Here is a 21,405-nt window from a genome sequence, read left to right as displayed (position 1 = left end):
ATGCTGTTTACCTATTCAATGTTGTGTAAAAGCTTTTGTGATTAATTATAATAATGTTAAAACAGACGAAGTCCTACAGCCATTTGGTTAGTATATTTTTTATTTAACATTATTGGATATAATAAATACTAGCTGTGGCGAGCGGTTTCACGTAGCTGGTAAATAGCGTAAGCAAGGTATATAGCTGCATAACTGCCAAGTATTATAAAAAGCAGTTTTGTGGTTATCGCGTGAAAGAGTAATATATTTATACATATATACATCCATCCTCACAAACTTTCGAATATATTATATGGATATGAGTATTACAATAATGTTGTGTAAGAAACGAGACGTGTGATTCTAAATAGTTTTATCGTAGTTTTTTTTAGGTTTCCTTCCATATTTCTCAAGTGATAATAAAAGTGAGATCATTTAATTTCTTCACTCACTGCATTCTATTTATTTATTCCCATCATCATCCCATTTCTTATCCCTTAAAAGCAGACAACGCATTCGCAGCGGCCCTACGTATGCAAATGTCCATGGATGGTACTATCCGCGTACCATCAGACAAAGCACAAGTGTTGCCCGCTCTAACATATAAAAACCATTGCTTGACTTCGATTTTTTATTATTTATTCAATGCTATAGCGGCAATATAAATATTTCATCTATCATGGTTTATGAGATATATGATCTATGACGATTTTCTACCGTCTATCATGGTTTATGATATTCAGCCTGGTGACACACAGACAAACTCTAAAAAAGATCATGTTGGTGATCATTTGTAAGCAACGCGTAGAAATATTTCTATCAATACACGTTTAACAAAATCACGTTTCAAAAGGTTTGACATTTTTTGGGGTGACTGATAAAAACTGGTTATTGTCTTGAAATATATTATAGTCGTATTATACCATATCAGCTTGCTTAATAAATATGATGAAATGGCGGTCAAAGGGCTTTGTAAGCCCAATGTTGCTATATTTTTGTCTTTATCGCACAATTACGGAATTCTACTTACACGAAAAGGACACCTCATCGCTAGCCAACCCTCTTAAAAGCAAGTTCTTAGATTTTATCGCATTCAACAGGCGACAATGTTCGTTCTGTTACACAACTAATGTATGTTTTGACCCTGAAATAAACTGAGGACTCATAGGAGGATCATTTGGATTTCTAGTTTATGCAATTATGCTACTAAGAAAGTACAATAAATGTTTTGAAAGTGAATTTGACACTATCATTCGCTACCGATTTTTATTTAAGTAATATTAAATATATACATACATAAAAATCAAGAATCAAACAAATCCAAAATCGGGTTATCGGAAATAAAAAATGAGAAATATGCTACTAACAAAATATAAGAATTTTTAAAGTGTAAAAGAAGCCAAAGACATATTTCGATATGTTAAAATAAGGATCAAAAAACTCAAAATCTTTTTTATCAAAATTAAAAAATGACTTAACAATACAACATATTCTATTTCGAAGCAAAGGCAACCAAATTACATTTCCGCAGTTAGCTTTGAAGTGCAAAAAGGAGAGCAGTTTTATATTTTCGCAACTTTAATTTTAGTTTTAATCCTTTCCAATTTATTATATAATTGTTTATTAGAATGCTGAGGGATTTGTGTGAGTAAAGCGAAGGTGATTATGGACGTTAAGAGAATTTCAAAAGCAATTTCTATTAAGCACAAGTATAAAAATCAGTTCAAAATTTAAATTAATATATAGTTCGATTCTGAGAAAGAAGAATAAACTCGACCAATAAACGATTGAGAACTTTTCTCTAGTATTTTAACAGATATAAGGAAAAACATGATGCCGAAGACAAACATACTCTTAATATTATTTGTGTAAATTATGTATAATATTGCATTATAACATAATATAATTATAAAGTCTTTGATCTATTGTCATTTATATATTATATGGTATCGGTTATGAATTACGTATTTACTTTTTTATGTTTGAAAAGGGGAATTATTGACATACTCGGATGGATATATAAATTTACAATCACTTCAAATTTAAAGACTGATAACACCACCAATTATTAAATGCTACATAAAAACCAGATATAATTAGTCCATTGTTATAAAAATTCAAACAAAGTACACGTGCACAGGACACGTGCTCAAGGAAGACCACAAGGGAGAATGTTTGAGCCACGAATAGCATATCAATAGTCATAGGAAACATGTCCCACCGATATGCCCTTGGTTAAGACGCGTGGTTTAAATCGTAGAGTATGTGATAATATTGAAAACAAAGATCGTTGTCGATGCTTCATAGTTTCAACGGTCTCTTGTGTGCGTTAAGTGTATTACAATGCACACATAGACAGCCATTCGGTTCCACTTACGACCGTTTAAAAGATATGCTGGTTCAACAATTAACTGGTGGTATATTTAGTGATTTTCAATTGTGTGAAGTTGAGAACTGGTTACCACTTAATAATCATTGAATGGTGTTCTTTCTAATGCAAGGTTTCGTTATTCTTAGTAGGTACAAATTGATATATGAAAATGTGAATTAAATCATCACTAAATACATTTTAAAAATTATTTTAACAGACCTTCCTTAAATAAGGTAGTCTCCACTTTAAATGCCGTGAGTAAAAACCAAGTGACAACAAAAATTAAAACGTTCCAGTCTCACCAAGACGTTAACTATAATGTTGAAAAACATGTTTTCTTAGTGGCACATTTCCTTTGCTTTTGACGTGTCGAAGTTTCCGTGTCAGCGCATAATTTTAATTCGCTCGTTGCATTCGACTCAATCCTGCCAATAACGTTTTAGCTACAGCAAAAACGGTTAAGAGAAATGCTTTCATGAAGTATACTTTCCCTTGAGGCGGCCGCTTGTCGATCTTTATTAAATAGAAACTGCTTCGTCTAGCGCTATAGCTTTTTGTGCCCAATTTTTGAGCGTTATAAAATGTACCACAACAAGAGACAGAATCAATTCGAAGCTACCGTTTCATTGTTTGTTTCATAGACTTGAACATTTAGTTTTTTCTTCATCTTTTAGATATAGGACACTTCAAGCTTTCCGAATGCGGTTTAGCGCTTAGTAAAGAAAAATATAAGAGTTACGGGGATTATCCCATAATGTTCCCAGGATTTCTGGTATAAAAACTATTCTTTGCCTATTCTCGAGTCTCAAATTATATTAATTTCATCTAAATCAGTTAAGTGGATTAGGTGTAAAGAGAAGAGAGACAGAGTTACTTTCGCATTTATAATATTAGAAGGGATTAATAAAATTGACATTATGAACATAGTTCCTGTTATATGAATTTACATTAATTTTGGGTATAACACATATTTTGGTGTTTTACTCAAATGTTCTATTTAATAGTTGACTGCATGTTAATTCTCGTGAATATAGCTTCAAGGTAACCTTAGATAGCTGTTAATCCCATAAAGTTTATGCGTTTAGATACGAGACCCAAATTCATTTTAATTAAAACTAATCCCTCGCCAGTTATTTATTTTGGCACTACTAAACCAAAACCGGACTTGCATGAATTGAGGTATTTTATGTACTAAGTAATAAATTATTGTTATCTTTTGATTGATTGAGTTTTTTTGTGACCACACATGTGTAAACTACACACTAATGGTCATGAAATCTTTGTCCCTAAAAACTAACTGGCTACAGTAAGTTCATTAATTATTATTATCAAATTTTCGGCACATTTAATTAGACTTCGTTTATTATCATTTCTCTTAGCAATATTTTAAATGTATTGAATGCCTTTTTTAATAACTTCGGGAATAACAAATATTCTATTGTCTTACTGCATTATTTCAGTTTTTTGTCTTTCTTTCACATCGAAACGGAGCGATTTTATATTAGGATTCTTGTATACGGAGATATATAGAAGACCAGAGAGTGACATAGTCTTCTAATCCTTTAACGGTTAAAACAACTTGGATGTAATAATATCCTTTAAATTCTGCGATACAGTTCAGGTATATTTACCTAAAAAACTTAAAAACAAGTTGCTTATTTGTTATTCCAGCTGTCTACGTACCAAATTTCATTGGATTCGGTTCAGTAGTTTTTGCGTGAAAGAGCAACAAACACACACACATCCTTACAAAATTTCGCATTTATAATATTAGTAGGATTTTTTCACCGCCCGAAAAGATTTCCACAAAGTACCACAAAGGTAAAGCAATTGTTTTGACAATGTACACAACTTGTGAATGGCATGTAGGTAATACGATTCAGATTTACAAAGGGAATGTAACTGAAATCAGGATTTATCCGGATAACAAGCATTGTTCGTGGGAGCTGTCATGACACAGAAATCGTAAAAGCATTTACGATCCCCGGCGAGCCAATACCGCTGTGGAGGGTTTAATTTGTCCAATAAAACCGTATAAATAGCCGTGATTGCTGGAGATGGGTTTATTTCCTTTTTTTCATATATTAATCGAGTAAATAACAAACTATCGTTGAACGAAGTAACAGCTATTTTTCTACAGCTGGCATTTGCACCATTTTCAGATTAAGCAAAGCTTGCATAAATAATAATCCTAGAATATAAAAACTTTGTGAACGTCACACTATCACACCATACACATTGTTATTGTAAATGGAAAGTTTATTTGTTTGGACGTTTGTCAATTGCGCTGAAACTACTAAACGGCCTTTAAAGAAATTTGGTATACAGAGAGCTGACTTGAGTGATAACATACTTTTTATCCCATTTAAATGCTCGATTGGGATAAAACAGGAATCTTGATATCTGGACAGGGTCGGGACGAGCGTCTTATTATTTATTATATTATACACATTTAAATTAAATGTTTAAACTTGAAGCGGTCAAATGTTAGTTTGACTCGCGACACTAACGTACAAGTAAATAAGGGAAAGAAATACGATGCTCTACCTCGTATCTCTAGTAAGCTCTAGTCGTATTTTTTGTTGTTATTTTTGCAATAGAAATACACTATCTCTATGAATTGCAGATGTCTTACATAATATACATAATATTATAGATGGACTCAAGGACAATCAGACAGACAGATTTTGCAAATAACCAGTTAATTGAACTTATATCACCAATGTGTACTAAACAAATAGTTAATGGTAAAAATGAACATAACAAATTGCCAAATATGGCGCTTGCTTTTTTTATGACAGAGCAAGCAAAGGAACAGATGGGGACACCTGATGCTAAGTGGTCACCATCATCGCCACCGTCCATAAACACTTGTAACACTAGAGGCGTTACAGGTACTTTGCCGGCCTTTCAGTGACATACGCTGTTTCCTTGTCCCCAAAAGTCATTATCTTAGAAAAAAACATCCTCTATAGTGAACACAAATTCAATATACATAGCTTTTATAAATGCATCTAAGCTCACCTTCATATAAAATGTATTCCAACACAATACCTGCATATCTAATATAAATTAATTAAATTTATGTCTGTGGGTAGAAAATTACCCGCAAAGGCTGCGGTTATGAATAAATAAAATTATTATTCATGTAAACAGCTTATTACCTACAACGGTGCTTGTACACTAGTACACTAGTCTATATAATCCTCGTTAGATATTTTTTCTTAGCTATTAACAATTTTTACCTACAGCATATTTCGTATGTATTGGGTTACTTGTATTTATTACTAGTTTATTACTAGCTTCGCTAGGCTTCACATGCGTTATTTCGGAGTTGTTTGTAGATTTTATTATACATATCAACCTTCTCTTTAATCACTCTATCTATAAAAAAACGCAGTTGGGGCAGAGAAAGCGCCTTTGTTTTATACTATGTAGGGATATCTAGCTATAATTCAGTTATTTGTGACGATGAAGCGCCTTTTTACATTTCACATTTACCTTATATGTTATAATAAAATACAGAGTTAGAAAATGCCTCGAACTGTGTAATATGTAGTGTGGGCTTGGAAAGAAACGTTCTCCTAACCTTTTCTTTTTCTGGCACAAAAACCATTTATACAAGAATGTATATATAGACGAAAAGTTCGAGAATTACACTTAGGTATGTTTCGATAAATAATACAAGTGGATATATTACACGTGCTTATTTTTTTCTCTGTATTGCAGTTATCATCTTGCTAACAACATAGCCTAATACAGCACACATGTGTAGGCTATATTTTTGTCATTTATATTTAATTATACGATTTCCAAATTATTCTAAAATAACAGTTTTTTCTACTCCATCAATGGTTAAATTTCCTCAAGGATAAGATATTACACAACTAGGTTCTCATAAACAAAAGATTTATAAGAAAATAAAATTTGAAGAGGGGCCTACCTACTTATTTTGACAATCGCCTAAATACATTGTTATTGTCAAATAAACATAAAAAATGGTTTCTGCAAAAACTATGTATAAGATAAAACAGTAATATAAAGCACGGAACTTACTGTCATCTCGTCTGATAATTACCTGATACTCTATCATAAGAAAACAATGTTAACATATTTCTTGCAGGAAAGCAAACTTGTAAAATTTCCTTTTTAAAATCCCTCAAGAAAATCCCTTTAAACAAATTAGTTAAAGCAGCCAATACTCGGGTTATTAACACGTTTTATATTCTTAGTTATATTTTGTACGTCTTTATACGCTGGCAATATTTTTGTTATGTAATGAAGACGACTTAATTGCCATATTCTTCATGGTCACCGCACGTTGCTCGTAGCAACTGCGTAAATAAGACCTTAAAGGTCGACTTTTCTGGGCTAATTACAACTATATAGAATATTCTGTGCATGCCTAGTGCTCTGTAAAGCATGTAAGGTTAACAAAGCGAAGCATTTCACAAACTAAAGCCAAATGATATGCCCCGTGGTACTTAGGTGGTAAGCTATGACTAATCCAAACTATAATCTGTCTTTGTACCAAATGTCATACAGATACGATATACTGTTTTCGCGTGAAAGAGTTACAAACATCCATACATCCATTCATCCTTACAATCTTATGCGTTTATAATATTAGTAGGATGGTATGTACATATTACATCGGTCCAGCGAGTCCACAAAAAAAATTAATCCCTACTAATATTATAATTGCGCAAGTATAACTGTCTGTCTCGTCTTCACACCTAAACCACTGAACTAATTTAGATCAATGCACAAAGGAATTTTGACAGCTGAGAAAGCACACAGTATATTTTTTATTCTGGAAATCCCGAGAACGTGAATTATACGGGGAATACCCTGAACTGTCCATTTTTTCTTTTACTACGCGGGCGAGGTTGTGTATGAAAATCCAGTAATTCATAATTTGAAATTAGAAACATGCCGTTCAAAATTTCACATGTTAATATCTTCTTCTTACTATATAAAAATAAGTCGGGATTTCCTTCCTGACGCTATAACTCGAGAACGCACGGACCGATTTCCACGGTTTTGCATTCGTTGGAAAGGTCTCGGGCTCCGTGAGGTTTATAGCAAAGAAAATTCAGGAAAAATTTTAACAGAAAAGCGGGAAAATCATTTTTCACACAGCCATCTGGTGGCGAAACGGAGTTCGCCGGGTTTGCTAGTGTTTATTATAAATGAATAAAATACTGTAATAAATCCATAGTGAATAAAAGTACCCACGTCCACATTTCTAATTATCGCGGCATTCAAACGAAAGCACTTTTTTGCTGTATAAACTGCAAACTCAATGAAAATGCAAAGTTTACGTGGCCAAGTAAACCAGATTAGTGCGGCGTTTCCCGGCAGGAAGAAATATTAGGTCAGCTGCCTTAATAGCTTCACTGATCCAATAAGCGAGCATGCGGAGTTTCTGTCGATATGTCACACGATTCATTTATCACTAGCTGTTGCCCGCAGCTTCGCCCATGCGATGTTAACCAATTTTTGTGGTACAAACTTTCACCCCCTATTTTATTCCCTTGGGGGTAGAATTTGTCACAATCCTTTCTTAGTGTATGTCAACGTCAAAACATCTACCTGCATGCCAAATTTCAGCCCGATCCGTCCAGTGATTTGGGCTGTGCGTTGTTGGATCACTATGTCAGTCACCTTTGAGTTATACATATATATTTAAACTAGCTTTCCGCCCGTGAAGCTAAAGAAAAATTCACATACATGTCGTTAGGGCGGGATTTCCAGGTTAATGCTTATCCCATGTCCTTTCTCGTCTCAAACTACTCTGTACGTTTCCTTCAATTAGCTGCAGCAGTTTAGCCGTGCAGAAAAGATAGATAATTAATAATATATATAGATAACAAAGTTAGATAATTATCAGTTTCGTTAGTTAAGTAGTCTATCTAGCTGTTGTATCGAGTGATACTGCATATGAGTCTCATGACGAATAAAAAGAAAATAACAATATTATGAATTATAGGATTCTTAGTGGGTAATTGTCAAACTATACAAAATATGGAAAGTTAAATTGCTGGTTTGCGTAAAAAGTTATTTTTATATAGAATTAATACATTGTTAATCGTTTTTCACAAATCATTGTATAAAATCCACCCCAGCGCCTCAGGCTCTAGCCACGTGGCACAAATTGGAGTATACACTTTTATCTATCATTTGGCCAATAACATTCCGAGTTTTAGTATAATTGGTGTGAGTTTTTCCCTTGTTAACGATATTTTCTCTTTTAATAAGCAAAAAAAAAACATAATACTCGTATGTTTGGCGTGTTAGACCGTATTGCCGCAATTTCAATGAAGTTTAGATTATAAATACTTACACTGCACTGTTCACAAGTTATCAAAATCACACTAATATTATAAACGTGAAAGTTTGTTTAGATATTTGTCCGTAAATCACACTGAAACTACTGAACTGATTTTGAAATTTGTTATACAGACAGGATATGAGCTGACTTGGGTGATAGGATACTTTTTATACCGATTAAATGCTCCCTTGGGATGAAACAGATATCTTGGTAACCGGGCGGAGCCGGGACGAGCGTCTAGTATAACATATATTTAAGAGCCTCCGAATTTAAAACTACAGACAAACTTAAAATCAGCGTTGTTCGGGTATTAAAGCCCGACAGTATGGTTGAGTCTGTGCCGATGGCCATGTACATTTTTTATGTTATTTATTAAGTTGTTGTAGTTTTGAGGTTGTTGAGTGGAAATAAAGTTTGTTTTCTTTCTTTTTTCTTTCTTTCTTAAATATAAGCAGTTATACGGAGTCTCTATTAAATGTTTTCTTATGCATCTCAGTTTTAATGAAAAATTATTTCTCAGTTTTATCGGCTATCTATAAAAAATTCTAATTACGCTACACACAATAAGAAGCATGAACGCAGTCACCCGTACGTAAATGGTAAAGGTAAAGAGCCCATTGTACACAATGAAAATATTGTGAAGAGGCATCTTCACAAAACAGTTTATTCAAGCAATGGCAGTATGGAGATTGAGATCGTCGGTCGACATTCATTACTTTAACGTCGCGATTTATCTAGATAATTATATTTCCATGAAATCTTCCCTTTCAGTCAATAGTCATAATTCGGAGAATTTAGATATCTTCGTTATTTTAAGCTTGAGAGACTCTTTTGTCAATCATATACTTAATAATCTATTATATCATGGATTAGAACATGCAAACATAAAAATTTAGAAATTAAAAAGTCTTTAAAGACTCGACTCGTGGTCGTGGTGCGGTGCCCTCGTGACCACGCTCCGCTGTAAAATATTCGAAACGTCGGGTTAATACCATAATGAATAAATCGCGTTTAAAATCCGTTAAAAAGTCTTTCTTCGTTAAAAAGAATTTCTAAATGTATAATAGACTCGTAAAATCAAGCACAAGAATATACTAAAATAAAAATTATGAAAATATATCTCATTCAATAATAATACGGATAATCTAATAGGATCTAACTTACATTGCAAAATCTATGACAAGAGACTTAATTTCTAACTCTTATAGCTACCGATATCATTATTAATTCTATGTCCTTAATTTTTAACTTTAAATCATACTTTTTTAATTTGTAGGTAACGATTTGTTTATATACAGTGATCTCCATGCAACTGATATTCTGAAAAAGAATGATGTATGGGCCTCCTATCCTCCTATTATTATCCAAGCTTGTTCACATTATAAAATAAATACTTTGGAGGATCGTAGAGATATAATTGACGCTATGTTATTGTACGATATCGTAAATAGTAACTTTGATTTTCCCAAAGCATTAGAATTTATACAGTATCGTGCGCCACTGCAGCGTACTCGCCACACACCTCTCTTCAATGTGCAGGTAACATCCACAAATTATCTTAAACACTCACCCTTTCTGAGACTTTCTAATAATTACAATAATAAATTCTCTTCGGCGGATCCTTTCCAATTATCTCGCACTAAGTTTAAAAAAGTTTTATTACAGCTGATCCGTCAGGAAATATAAAAAACACAGAATCACTACACATACATACATATACTCACTTACGCACTCACACATACACAATAACTCACTCAACACAAACTTACTCACTCACACTCACTTATACTGCAATTGTATCGGATATGTCTGAATCTCCACTTGGAACCTTATTTTTCGATTTCTTTTATTTTAGTTGTTTATTGTTTTTTCGTTTTGTTCACACACTGTATTGAAAATTTATTGTGTACCTTGTTATTGGCGTATATATTTGTAAAAGGAACTATTTATTGTATGTTTAGCTGTAAGGTACCTTTTTAAAAGTAAATAAATAATAAATAATAAATCCTATATAAAAACTTCTGATATAATATCTCTTTTACGTCATAGCTGGTAACTGAACTGGGAGTTAGCCTAATGGTAAGCGATCACCACCGGAAGGAATGGATTGGTCAGGGTGAAGAAAAGGATGCGGGTCTCCGGCTCCCCCACTATCCAAACGAATCACAGTAACATGCAACTATTTCACACGAGCTAGCCAGCTAGCCCAATTCTTGCCGAATCGTGCTCAACTCCCGCACTGGCAAAAAAAGTTTTATTTTATTTATTTTACTTTTTTGGTTCAAAAAAGAATGGCAAGAAGCAATGCCATGTCAATAAAAATGGATACATAACGATCCATATTTCCATAACATTAAATTAAATGGCACTTATTACACATATTTTATCGACCTTAATCGACACATGCGACAGTATTTGTATTATAAGAACATTATATATTCTCTTCGATATTCTTATATAATATATAACGTTTATAAACGCATGAAACGTGGCGTAGTGAAAAGCAAAAACGCAAATTCAATTATTATAAATGCATTATAATATTCAATAAACATATTATAATTATTACCCGCTTATATCATTTTATTTGTTCTTTTTTGATCGTACGTCAATAACTTATATTTAAAATTGGTATATAAACTCTCATTTCGAGATATTTTTTTAAATATTTTGACATTAATTGTGATTGGCATCTTTTATTTAAATATAAAAATGCCAATCACAATTTAAATATATGTCAATTGTAATATTTGCTTTAATCTGCGCAGAATCCCAGAGTTCTAAAGCTGAATAAAAAATCATCAGAAATTTTAAAGAAAATATTACCTATTTTCATCGAAAAATCATGATAAACCTGTGAAAAATAGATAAAAAACATATTTATCATCACCGATGTGTTACGTGTTTTATCATCATCAAAATGGTACCTATTTTTCATCATCAATGTGTTATGTATACGTTTAAGTTAAATAAATATTTAAAATAATTTATTATATTTTAATTGAATGGAATTTAACAATAATTTAATTATACACGGTGACGAGTAATTTAATTCAGTAGATTATTTCCATTCTTACTTATATTATCATATTTCGTTTAATTATGTATATTATGTTTGTTAATTACGATGTGATTGATGTATTGTTATATAAATTACGCCTTCAAATATAAAGAATCACATCCCTATTTCCATGGGACACATGTTTGCTTTTACCGTAACAAATTTGAAAATGGTAATAAGATTTTCACATGACAATATCCCATAATAAAATGTCGAAGCGATGAACGATCCATGATCAGGCACTCATGTTAAGTAAAACATCAGCAAGGATCCAATTAACTTCCTTACTTAATTTTGTTGGGATCCCCATGCAGCAAGCAGAGAATTACTAGATCCATATCTCCAATATGTACCATGGTGTCGCTGTCAGGTCTGGGTCGCCGATTCTGACTACATTTTCAAGCGATTTGCCTCTAGTCTGGCTATTTTTAATAGCCGATGTTTTGCAAAATCATATGTGATCTACTTCCTTACTTACTTATCTTCTATCTTTCTATCCTTATCTTTTTTAATAAAACAGTATGTTTTAACAGCAATAGATTATATCCCAAAATCTGCTTTATAATTTTATCCAATCTAATGCAAGTTTCAATATTTAAAGTAAGAACTTCAAACATTTTCAAATATAACTGTCGTATTCTATAGTCACCTTGTCACAAAACATCAGAAGCTGTCCAATCGAGCGCTTCTTCGAATGAAATTTATTCAGAAGAGTTTAATAGATGACTTACACGTTCCACCTAGTTTACGTAACCAACTGACTGTAGGTAATACTTTGATACTTTTTTCTATCTAAAGCCATTTATGTTATAAAATAATCAATTTATTGGCAGAACTTATTATAACCAATCTCAGAGATATGCTTCTTATTATGATTATTGTAATCGCTCTTCTTCCTAATATATAAAAGACAAAGTTTCATTGACAGATCTATCAACGCATAGCCCATACTACTAGACCCATCGTGCTGAAATTTGGAGGAAGGGTTTTAAAAAACGATTCTGATAATTTCTACCCCCGGAGTCTTAGTGTTTATGCTACAGGCAACGTTAATATTACTGTCAATTTCGGTACTACTGTATTTCGTCGTCAATCCCTTCCCCTTCCCCTTAAGAGCGGGCAGCGCATTCGCAGAGGCACCACGTCTGCGAATGTTCATGGTCGGTGGTGTTCCCTTAACCACCAGCTCAGTTCCCCGCTAACGGCATAAAAAAACTTTACACACACAACAGAATATTCCTGTTCCTATAGGAGACTTAGAGTTACGTGAACTTCATTTAGGGTTCTATTAAGTATACCTACCGTTACCGTTAATAGCTTTTTAAGATACGTACCTTGGACCCGAGATGAAATCGGAAAACGATATTGTGCGAAATTATTCCCCGCAATGTGTTTAATGAGGACTCTTTTATGTTAAATTTTGTCGCTGCTTATAAAACCATTGAATATTTTAATGATCACACTTTTTGATATCTAATTTGACGTACCAAATACAAATTTCAGGTCTTTACGCATGAGAAAAATATTTTGTGCTATAACTTCTATTATACTCATATCATATGTGTTAAAGTTTGTTATGTATGTTTCTTACTCTTTCACGTGAAAACTGATGGGCGGATTTTGATGATACTTGCCAGTACTGTAGTACATTAATCAGATTAATATATGAGCATATATGAGAACGGAATAGATTATGATACGCTTACGTGTTACCAAACTTCTACGACAGTCTGTATTAATAGTTTATTGACTAAAGGTATGTACTGAAGTTGTAAAGTGCATTAATTGCATACATCTCACAGGCGTCGATTAGAATTCCTTACGCCGGTAGCATCCATTTATCCGTAAATACAAGACAATCCTTTGTTATACATTACACGTATGTATTTGCTGAAGCTTTTGGTTTATATACATCAAAGCGTGTTAATTATTTACTTTTTGTTTTGATAATACTTATTTCTATTAAGGAAACAATTCTATTTTTTATATACTAGTTATATTTGTTATTTTCCCAATAATCACAAAGTCAAATTATTTGATGGCACATCTAGAATCTTATTAAACATTTCTTTAGAAACATTTCACGTAGGTACGCAAAGGTTCGCCATTCCTGACCTATAGCCTTCGTCCATAAATGGCCTATCTAACACTGAAATAATTATCCAAGTTGGAAGAAAAGTTCTTGACATTAGGGTGTTCAAACAAACTCTTGAGCTTTATATCTATACTGATATTATACTGAAGAGTTTGTTTGTTTGTTTGAACGCACAAATCTCAGAGACTACTGGTCCGATTTGAAAATTTCTTTCAATGTTAGATAGCCCATTTATTGAGGAAGGCTATAGAGTATAGGCTACATATGAACCACGGGCGAAGCCGGGGCAGACGGCTAGTTATTAATAACATGCATATATATTAGTATTACATACATTATTTCACATAATAAAGTGTCTATACGAAATACGTACAACATCAATCAACAGCCAAATCAATTTCAAATCAACAATCAATTTATATTCGACGAGGAATGTTCCTAAAATCACTATCAAGTTTATTGAGAACACGAAACAAATATTCGATGTTCGAGACGAATAAAAATAACTCCCTTTCATATATCCGCGTTCATTAGAGCTTGTAATATTTACACTAATAGCAAATAAAGCGACGACAAATAGTTTCCAATTTCCTCACTGGAGTCATGGTGTTGTATTATTGGCAAACGGTTTTCTAGACGTAGATATTTATGTTCCCTAACGTCTAGTCGCACGGATGTATCTTAATTTTGTTCCTTTAGAGGTTAAGAAAAATCTAGAATGTGTATATTCTATTAATCGTGTGTTTATTTCTGAATGAAATAAACACACAATTATATGACCAATGTTTTTATGTATAATATCAAAATAAGATAATTTCGAAACGATAGACTACAATGGATACATTAAAGGATATATATTTTTGTACTGACCGAATGCGTAAAATTAAATTATTCAAAATGACATAACAATACATTTTATAACAAATAAAAAACATTTAAGTGTGAGTCGCATTCTCGGCACCCATTATTCTGTACAAATTAGAGGTAAAGAGAACCTGCAAAAATAAAATTGGACATCAAATGTATGATACAGCCAACCGTTGCCTACGCACCTAAGCCTCGATTATTTCATTTTTATTATACGTTGTTATAACGGCAAAAAATACGTCATCTTTAAAAATTTCAACTTTTTAACTCTCACGGTTCATGAGATACAAGCTGTATGACAGAAGGACGGACAGACAGACAGGCTAACAGCGAAGTCTTAGTAATATAGTCCCGTTTTACCCCTTGGATACGGAACGCTTAAACATAAATCCATTAACATTGAAATCTAAGAATAGATTTAAATTTGTTTACACACCGTGCAGAAAATTGAATTTTCTCTGAAAATATAAACGAACAAGAAGCAAACTACATTGGTAGCCGAGGAAATTTATTTGATTTGTATCGGAAAATCACTCCAACATTTTGAATTCGTTATATCATAGACAATATTATAAACAAAACAAGTTTCTACATAATATATAAGTATGATTAAACAAGATATATTAAAGCAAATTAAATAAATAGTCAAGGCGAGCTCACACATATGAGTTGGTCAGAAGCTAAAACTGATCTTACTAAGACTAAGAACTTATTGGTTTTGTAGTGATTACGTAATAAAGTAAAAAAAAAATTGTTAACTTATAATATATTTGATTATTTAATCCATTTACGATAAAATGTATTAAAATGCATTTATTAAGCACATACTTTCTTACATCATATATAAATTTGTATGTCTGTTAATTCCGACTAATTCTAAGAATAGATATGTTACAAGGATTTAATAAAGAATACACCAATTGTCTCGATGAATTCGATTGTCTTAAGATAATGGCAATTGAATATTTATTACGTTTATTATTATTGTATTGACTATGTTATATGTAATATATTCTCAATCGTCGTTTTATGTATGCGTATTATACGTTTATTTCAGACATTATTAGTAGTTCCTTTTTATTTATCATTCGTACTCAGTATATTTGTTGGCTTATTTATACGTTTATTTGGTAACCTTGTAAAATTTGGAATCAAGGCATTCTGTGAAAATTTATTTGCATTATATTTTTTTAATCATAAGTGTCTTATTAATATTATTAATTTTTTTTCCTATCCAGAAAAACATTCAAAATTTCCAGGCTAGTGTCGCTTAGCAGACCAAGTTGTTGCTATGATAAAGCCAAAATAATATACATTTTTGTTTCTTTTCATAAATAATGTTTTATAAAATATAACAGAATATTTTCTCACTTTTCTTATCATCTAAAAAGTATTAAGTGATGTACAAAGATCCTACAAGCTACTCTATTTTGAAGACATCTCTGGTCCAATTATATTTGCGTCACGCTATCATATTTAGAGAGTACTAGCTGCGCCCCGCGGTTTCACCCGCGTAAGTCCGTATCCCGTAGGAATATCGGGATAAAAAATAGATGTTGGCCGATTCTCAGACCTACCCAATATGCTTACCAAATTTCAGAGGAATCGGTCAAGCCGTTTCGGAGGAGTATGGCAACGAAAACTGTGACACGAGAATTTTATATATATAAAGATTATATCGACAGTGATATCTATAAGCGATGACGTCAAAAGCTTCATATTAAACAGTTCTCTTTAAACTGTAGTTCTACGGTTAATTTGTTGCAAAAACTGCGTCTGTGTGTAATATCAGCTGAGCGCGAGGGTGTGATGTGGTCAGCAAGCAACCTCAGCGGTTGTAACTGATACTCACATCGTTTATTAACGTAATCTTTGTGATTTTTATTCTTTGTACTTGTATTCAATTTCATTACAAGTATAACTGACTAATAAACCTTCATCTAAATCGGATAACTAATTTATGCATGAAGAACAGGCAGAACAGATTAGCAGGAAATACATATTTTTCATTCACTAAAGAAACTGAGAATATACTACTTTGATGTTGAATAACATCACTCGAGTAGACGAATTTTATTCAGTTTTTCTATTTTTAACAGTTATTATATGTATCCATGTGGACGCAAATACAAGAAGCTAATCATTTTTAGTCATTTTTTTTTGTTATAAGTGGTGAAATTAACAAAACTTTCTTTGATATATTTATCATGATAAATAACTTATAGTAATGATTTCATCCTAGGAAAATTATCATAAACTTATATATATATAAAGCATTAATCCAACACAAGGTAGCTACAACTAATTTAATTTATTTTAAAGTTACATTATATTTACCATAAATATGCATCACGGGAAATCGAATATTGTATTGTTTTCACGAACTCTATTCAAAACGTTAATTACATAACAAAAGTGCATGAAATGATCATATAAAGGCTTCAATATTCAACCGCATTAAGTTTTAAATGGTTATACAAATTACGAACTAATTCATTTTATATTCAGACTTGTAAAATTGCGTAAACTATGTTTATTACTTCGGAATTGAATTATTCTGGAGTAATTTATAGTCTTTATAATAAAGTTTAACTTATTAACAGACCTATAATCGTTAAGGGCACACTTTTTTAAAGATTTAGCGGGTACCAGAACTGGTGGTCGCCTGATGGTAAGCGAATATCGCTACCCATAATGCGAACATTCACACAGGAACTACCTCTGTGAATAAGATGCCCATATTTAGGGAGATTATAAGGGATAAGGAAAGGATTAGAGATGGACAGAAGCAATGGAATGGGAAGAATGAAGAAAAGAAAACGGGCCTCTAATCCTATTATAATATATGAATGCGAAATTTGTAAGGATGTGTGTATGTTTGTTGCTCTTCCACACAAAAACTACTGAACCGATTGCAATTGGTACGTAGATAGCTGGACAACTGGAATAACACATAAAATGACAGGGCGCAGTGAAATCACAGGGCGCAGTTAGTAATATACAATATTGTCGTTCAGGAAGCTATCAACTTATAACATGCAAATGCACGCAATATAAAATTTACATTGACAAATATAGAATTGATTAATTATGAACTGCATAGGTTAACATCATGGTAAGTATATTATATCACCCGAGCCCATGTTCCTTATAATACACAATAAGTACATGTAATTTTAAGTTTTATACAACTCAATTGCTTTATAAATGCGAAAATTTGGAAGAATATAAAAAGAAATTTCTCGTAGGTATATTTCTCATACATCTTTCCAAAATTTCGTAATTTCTCCTTATAAATTAAATATGGTAAAAAGAAATAACAATTTTATAGTACGTATTTAGTTGAAATTATTTTAACAAAAGTTTTGGCGATTCGGGGTTACAATCATAATTGAATTTATGAATTGAAAAATGGACTGAAGTTTTTCGTATTGTGTTAAAACTTTCGCTACAAAAAGTAATTTTGTTAAGTTTCAAACTAATAAACCTTTTCAAATTCAGTAACGTTAATCTAATATCTTAAAGGTTTAAGTTATTAATAATAATAATAATAATAAAATCTTTATTTTGCCAAAACATACCTTACATATCTATGTACATTGCCTCTTAAACTAGAAAAAAAAATCTGTATCTTAAGAGCCAACGTTCTTATGTTGATAATTTCATAATTATACTATCAAAATTATGAATTGCTTGTTTTAAATATTAATTTTTTCATAGTATTCTTATTACAAAAGACAATGAGTAAGTTTATTAAATTTATGATTCAGACAAAGCAAAATAATATTAAAATATACTCCAGGAACTTCTGTTATCACCTTAATAGAGTCATATAATATATACCTATACTTATATATTTAAAACCGCGGCTGAAGCCGGGACAGATCGCTAGTTATTTATAAGAAGAATATCTGATCTGTAATTGACTCAAATAAAGAACAAAAAGTGCAGCACCAGGTTATTTAATCATAGATAATTAAATATAATATTTATTATAGATAATAAAACTTGTCATCAAATTTATAGAAGTTATATGAAGTTTTCCTCCTGCGCGAAGATTATTTCACTAGAATTGGACAGCTTTTTATAACGTTCTAATTAAATTATTGAGTTCACAATAGGTAAAATTATAAAATAAAATTGAATCAATTATATTGACAAAGAAGAAAAGTATGAAAAAATTTCGGTCATGAAGCGGGAAGCGAACCCGTGTTCTTTGTCTTGCCGTGTTTTCGCTATAAAACATATATAACGCTATATATTTCGGCACAGAATAATTTATTGGGCTAATTTAACTGTTTTCTTTTTTTTAACATACCATTTTTTAACATTTTCAAATTTAATATAAATTAAGAATAAAAAGAGGGTTATTTACTATCACTAAGATGTATTTCTCATACTTTTCCTAGATTTCGTATTTATTTTACTTTGCCCCACGGTTTCATCCCGACATTCCTACGGGATACGGACTTACCGTATCCCATAGGAATGTCGGGATAAAAAGTTATCTATACGTTATTCCAGATGTCCAGCTGTCTACGTACCGAATTTCATTGCAATCGGTTCAGTTCGTGAAAGCATAACAAGCACACACACACCCTTACAAACTTTCGCATTTATAATATTAGTAGGATACACATTTATCTTTTAGTATTTGTGATGGGCACATAAATTTCTTCCTATTACACAATCGATATATAACATGATTTATTTTATTATATTGAGAATATCCACTACCATAGTAATAAATTCTCTACCTCATTTCCTCTCATCAATGCTTCACTACGGCTCACCTGCTATCCGATGACTCATACAAAATGTGGGAAAATTATTCATATAGATTTTTATCATACACGTTTTACTACTATCAATGTCCATAGAATTCTAATACGCACGCAACGATAAATAGGACTGAAATATACCGATTTGATGTACTTACCTCGATATTCCTTATTCAAATTCTATAAAGATCTATTATTATTATAAAAAACTATTTTATTTAGATATACGATTCCACGACGCACTTATGAAGATTCACTGCAAGCACTTGATGCTAGATCGTATGATTGGCTTTCCCCATTCAAATATGTATCCCTTGATTCACTTTCCTTTTAAAAACTGATTGGTATTGATCAAATAACATTCAGTTAGAGTTCAAATTTAAATCAATAAACAATTTAAAACATTTGACGTTAAGCTTAAGAACGGAATACATCAATTCATAAATATTAATATTATCTCGATATACATAGACAATATATCAGACACAGTAAGTTATTATTCCTTGTCCAGATCCAGATTTGTATGGAAATGGAGTTTCCGTATGAAATATCATTAAATAAATACGAATTCGTTGGTGTATGTTAAATGATATTATAACAAATACACTGACCTGGATCGGGCAGTAGTTTCCCCTTCAGCTCCACATCACTCTCCGCAGAAGTAGCGCCGTAGTTCTTGTAATTCTTACCCGAAGGTTCGTCAAACTTCGTCACCTTGAAGCGTTCGGACATTTTTATCACTCACACTACACTGATATGCTCGAAGATATGTTTGTTATTAATTAAACACGATTGCAGTCGATTGTTCACAAATTCATTTTATACGGTGATATGTGCAACTGAAAATTTAAATACCTAAACATTATTTATATGTCAATATTTTATGGGAAGGAGCAGTGAGCCATATTGTTTCCATCCGTATTTATTATTGTTTGTGGTGAAAATAATCGAATTGTAATAGATTTTCAATAGGATTAGGTATTATTATTAACACAAGAAAGTCTCACGGAGATCTCGGTTACAAAGAGCCGGCTGCTTTAGGTATATCTAGCAGAATTATTATTTGCATAAATAATAAAGAAAATTTGCAAGTGAAATGTATCCTACCGTTATGAGGAAAGGCAATCATTTTGGTAGACGGAGGCCGTCAATCTAATTTAAAAGTAAAAAACGCTTAAAGTGACGAGCTTTCAGGACTGTGGTAGCATTCGAAAACCTAATGCACAAATGTCGTGGCTAAACCCAGTCGTTTACAGTTCCGACTGGAAAATGCGATGTCATTTACTAAAACGCGCTCCATCCAGCTAAATTGCACCCTGCAGCCAAGAAATTGTTCGCCATAACTCCGATTTAAATACACAATTTGCTTTAGTTTTAATGACTTGAAAAAACGAAGTGAATATTTTATATGTAAACGTATTTATTTTAGTAAAATTTCCGAGCGCGGTTGGCGAGGTCACGACATTTTCTCACTATATATTTTAATTACATTATTTTTTCTAAATTTTCTCAAACGGCTTTGAATAGTTTCATAATTATCACATCCTCATTATACCTACGTGTATATTCATAATCCTTAACTTGTTTTACTTGACACGTTTATTAATTTTAGCATAAACACTCCAAAGTGATGTGAGATGAAAGTAAATAGACTGATTAAATAATATTTAATTAGAGTGGGCACAGTATATAACAATGGTGGTGGCTCAGTGGTGAGAACCTCGGACTTCAAAATTGATAATCTGGGGTTTGAGACTGGGCGAGCGTGCAGGAAATAAATTGATTTCTTAATTTATCTGCACAAGTGGATAACATCACCACTGCTTAAAACGGTGAAGAAAAACATCGTGAGGAAACCGGCATGCCCAAGAATCAAAAGTTCGACGACATGTGACATCTGCCAACCCGCACTTGGCC

The 21,405-nt window shown here is 32.2% G+C and overlaps 1 protein-coding gene across 6 annotated transcripts in view; it reads right to left on the bottom strand.

Annotated features, from left to right (window-relative positions):
• The window catches only part of LOC119829305 (solute carrier family 12 member 4), a 278,428-nt gene that overhangs the window by 250,028 nt on the left and 6,995 nt on the right, over positions 1-21,405 (bottom strand). For all 6 annotated transcript variants that reach the window (XM_038351761.1, XM_038351759.1, XM_038351760.1 and 3 more), the window contains exon 2: positions 20,100-20,327. In XM_038351761.1, coding sequence (XP_038207689.1) covers positions 20,100-20,220 — 121 coding nt within the window. In that variant the 5' untranslated portion in view covers positions 20,221-20,327. The remainder of the gene's footprint in view (positions 1-20,099; positions 20,328-21,405) is intronic.

Source organism: Zerene cesonia, chromosome 10 (assembly GCF_012273895.1).
Source record: "Zerene cesonia ecotype Mississippi chromosome 10, Zerene_cesonia_1.1, whole genome shotgun sequence".
NCBI lineage: Eukaryota > Metazoa > Arthropoda > Insecta > Lepidoptera > Pieridae > Zerene > Zerene cesonia.
Note: the sequence above shows the minus strand (reverse complement) of the source record. Positions and strands in the feature narration are given on the sequence as shown.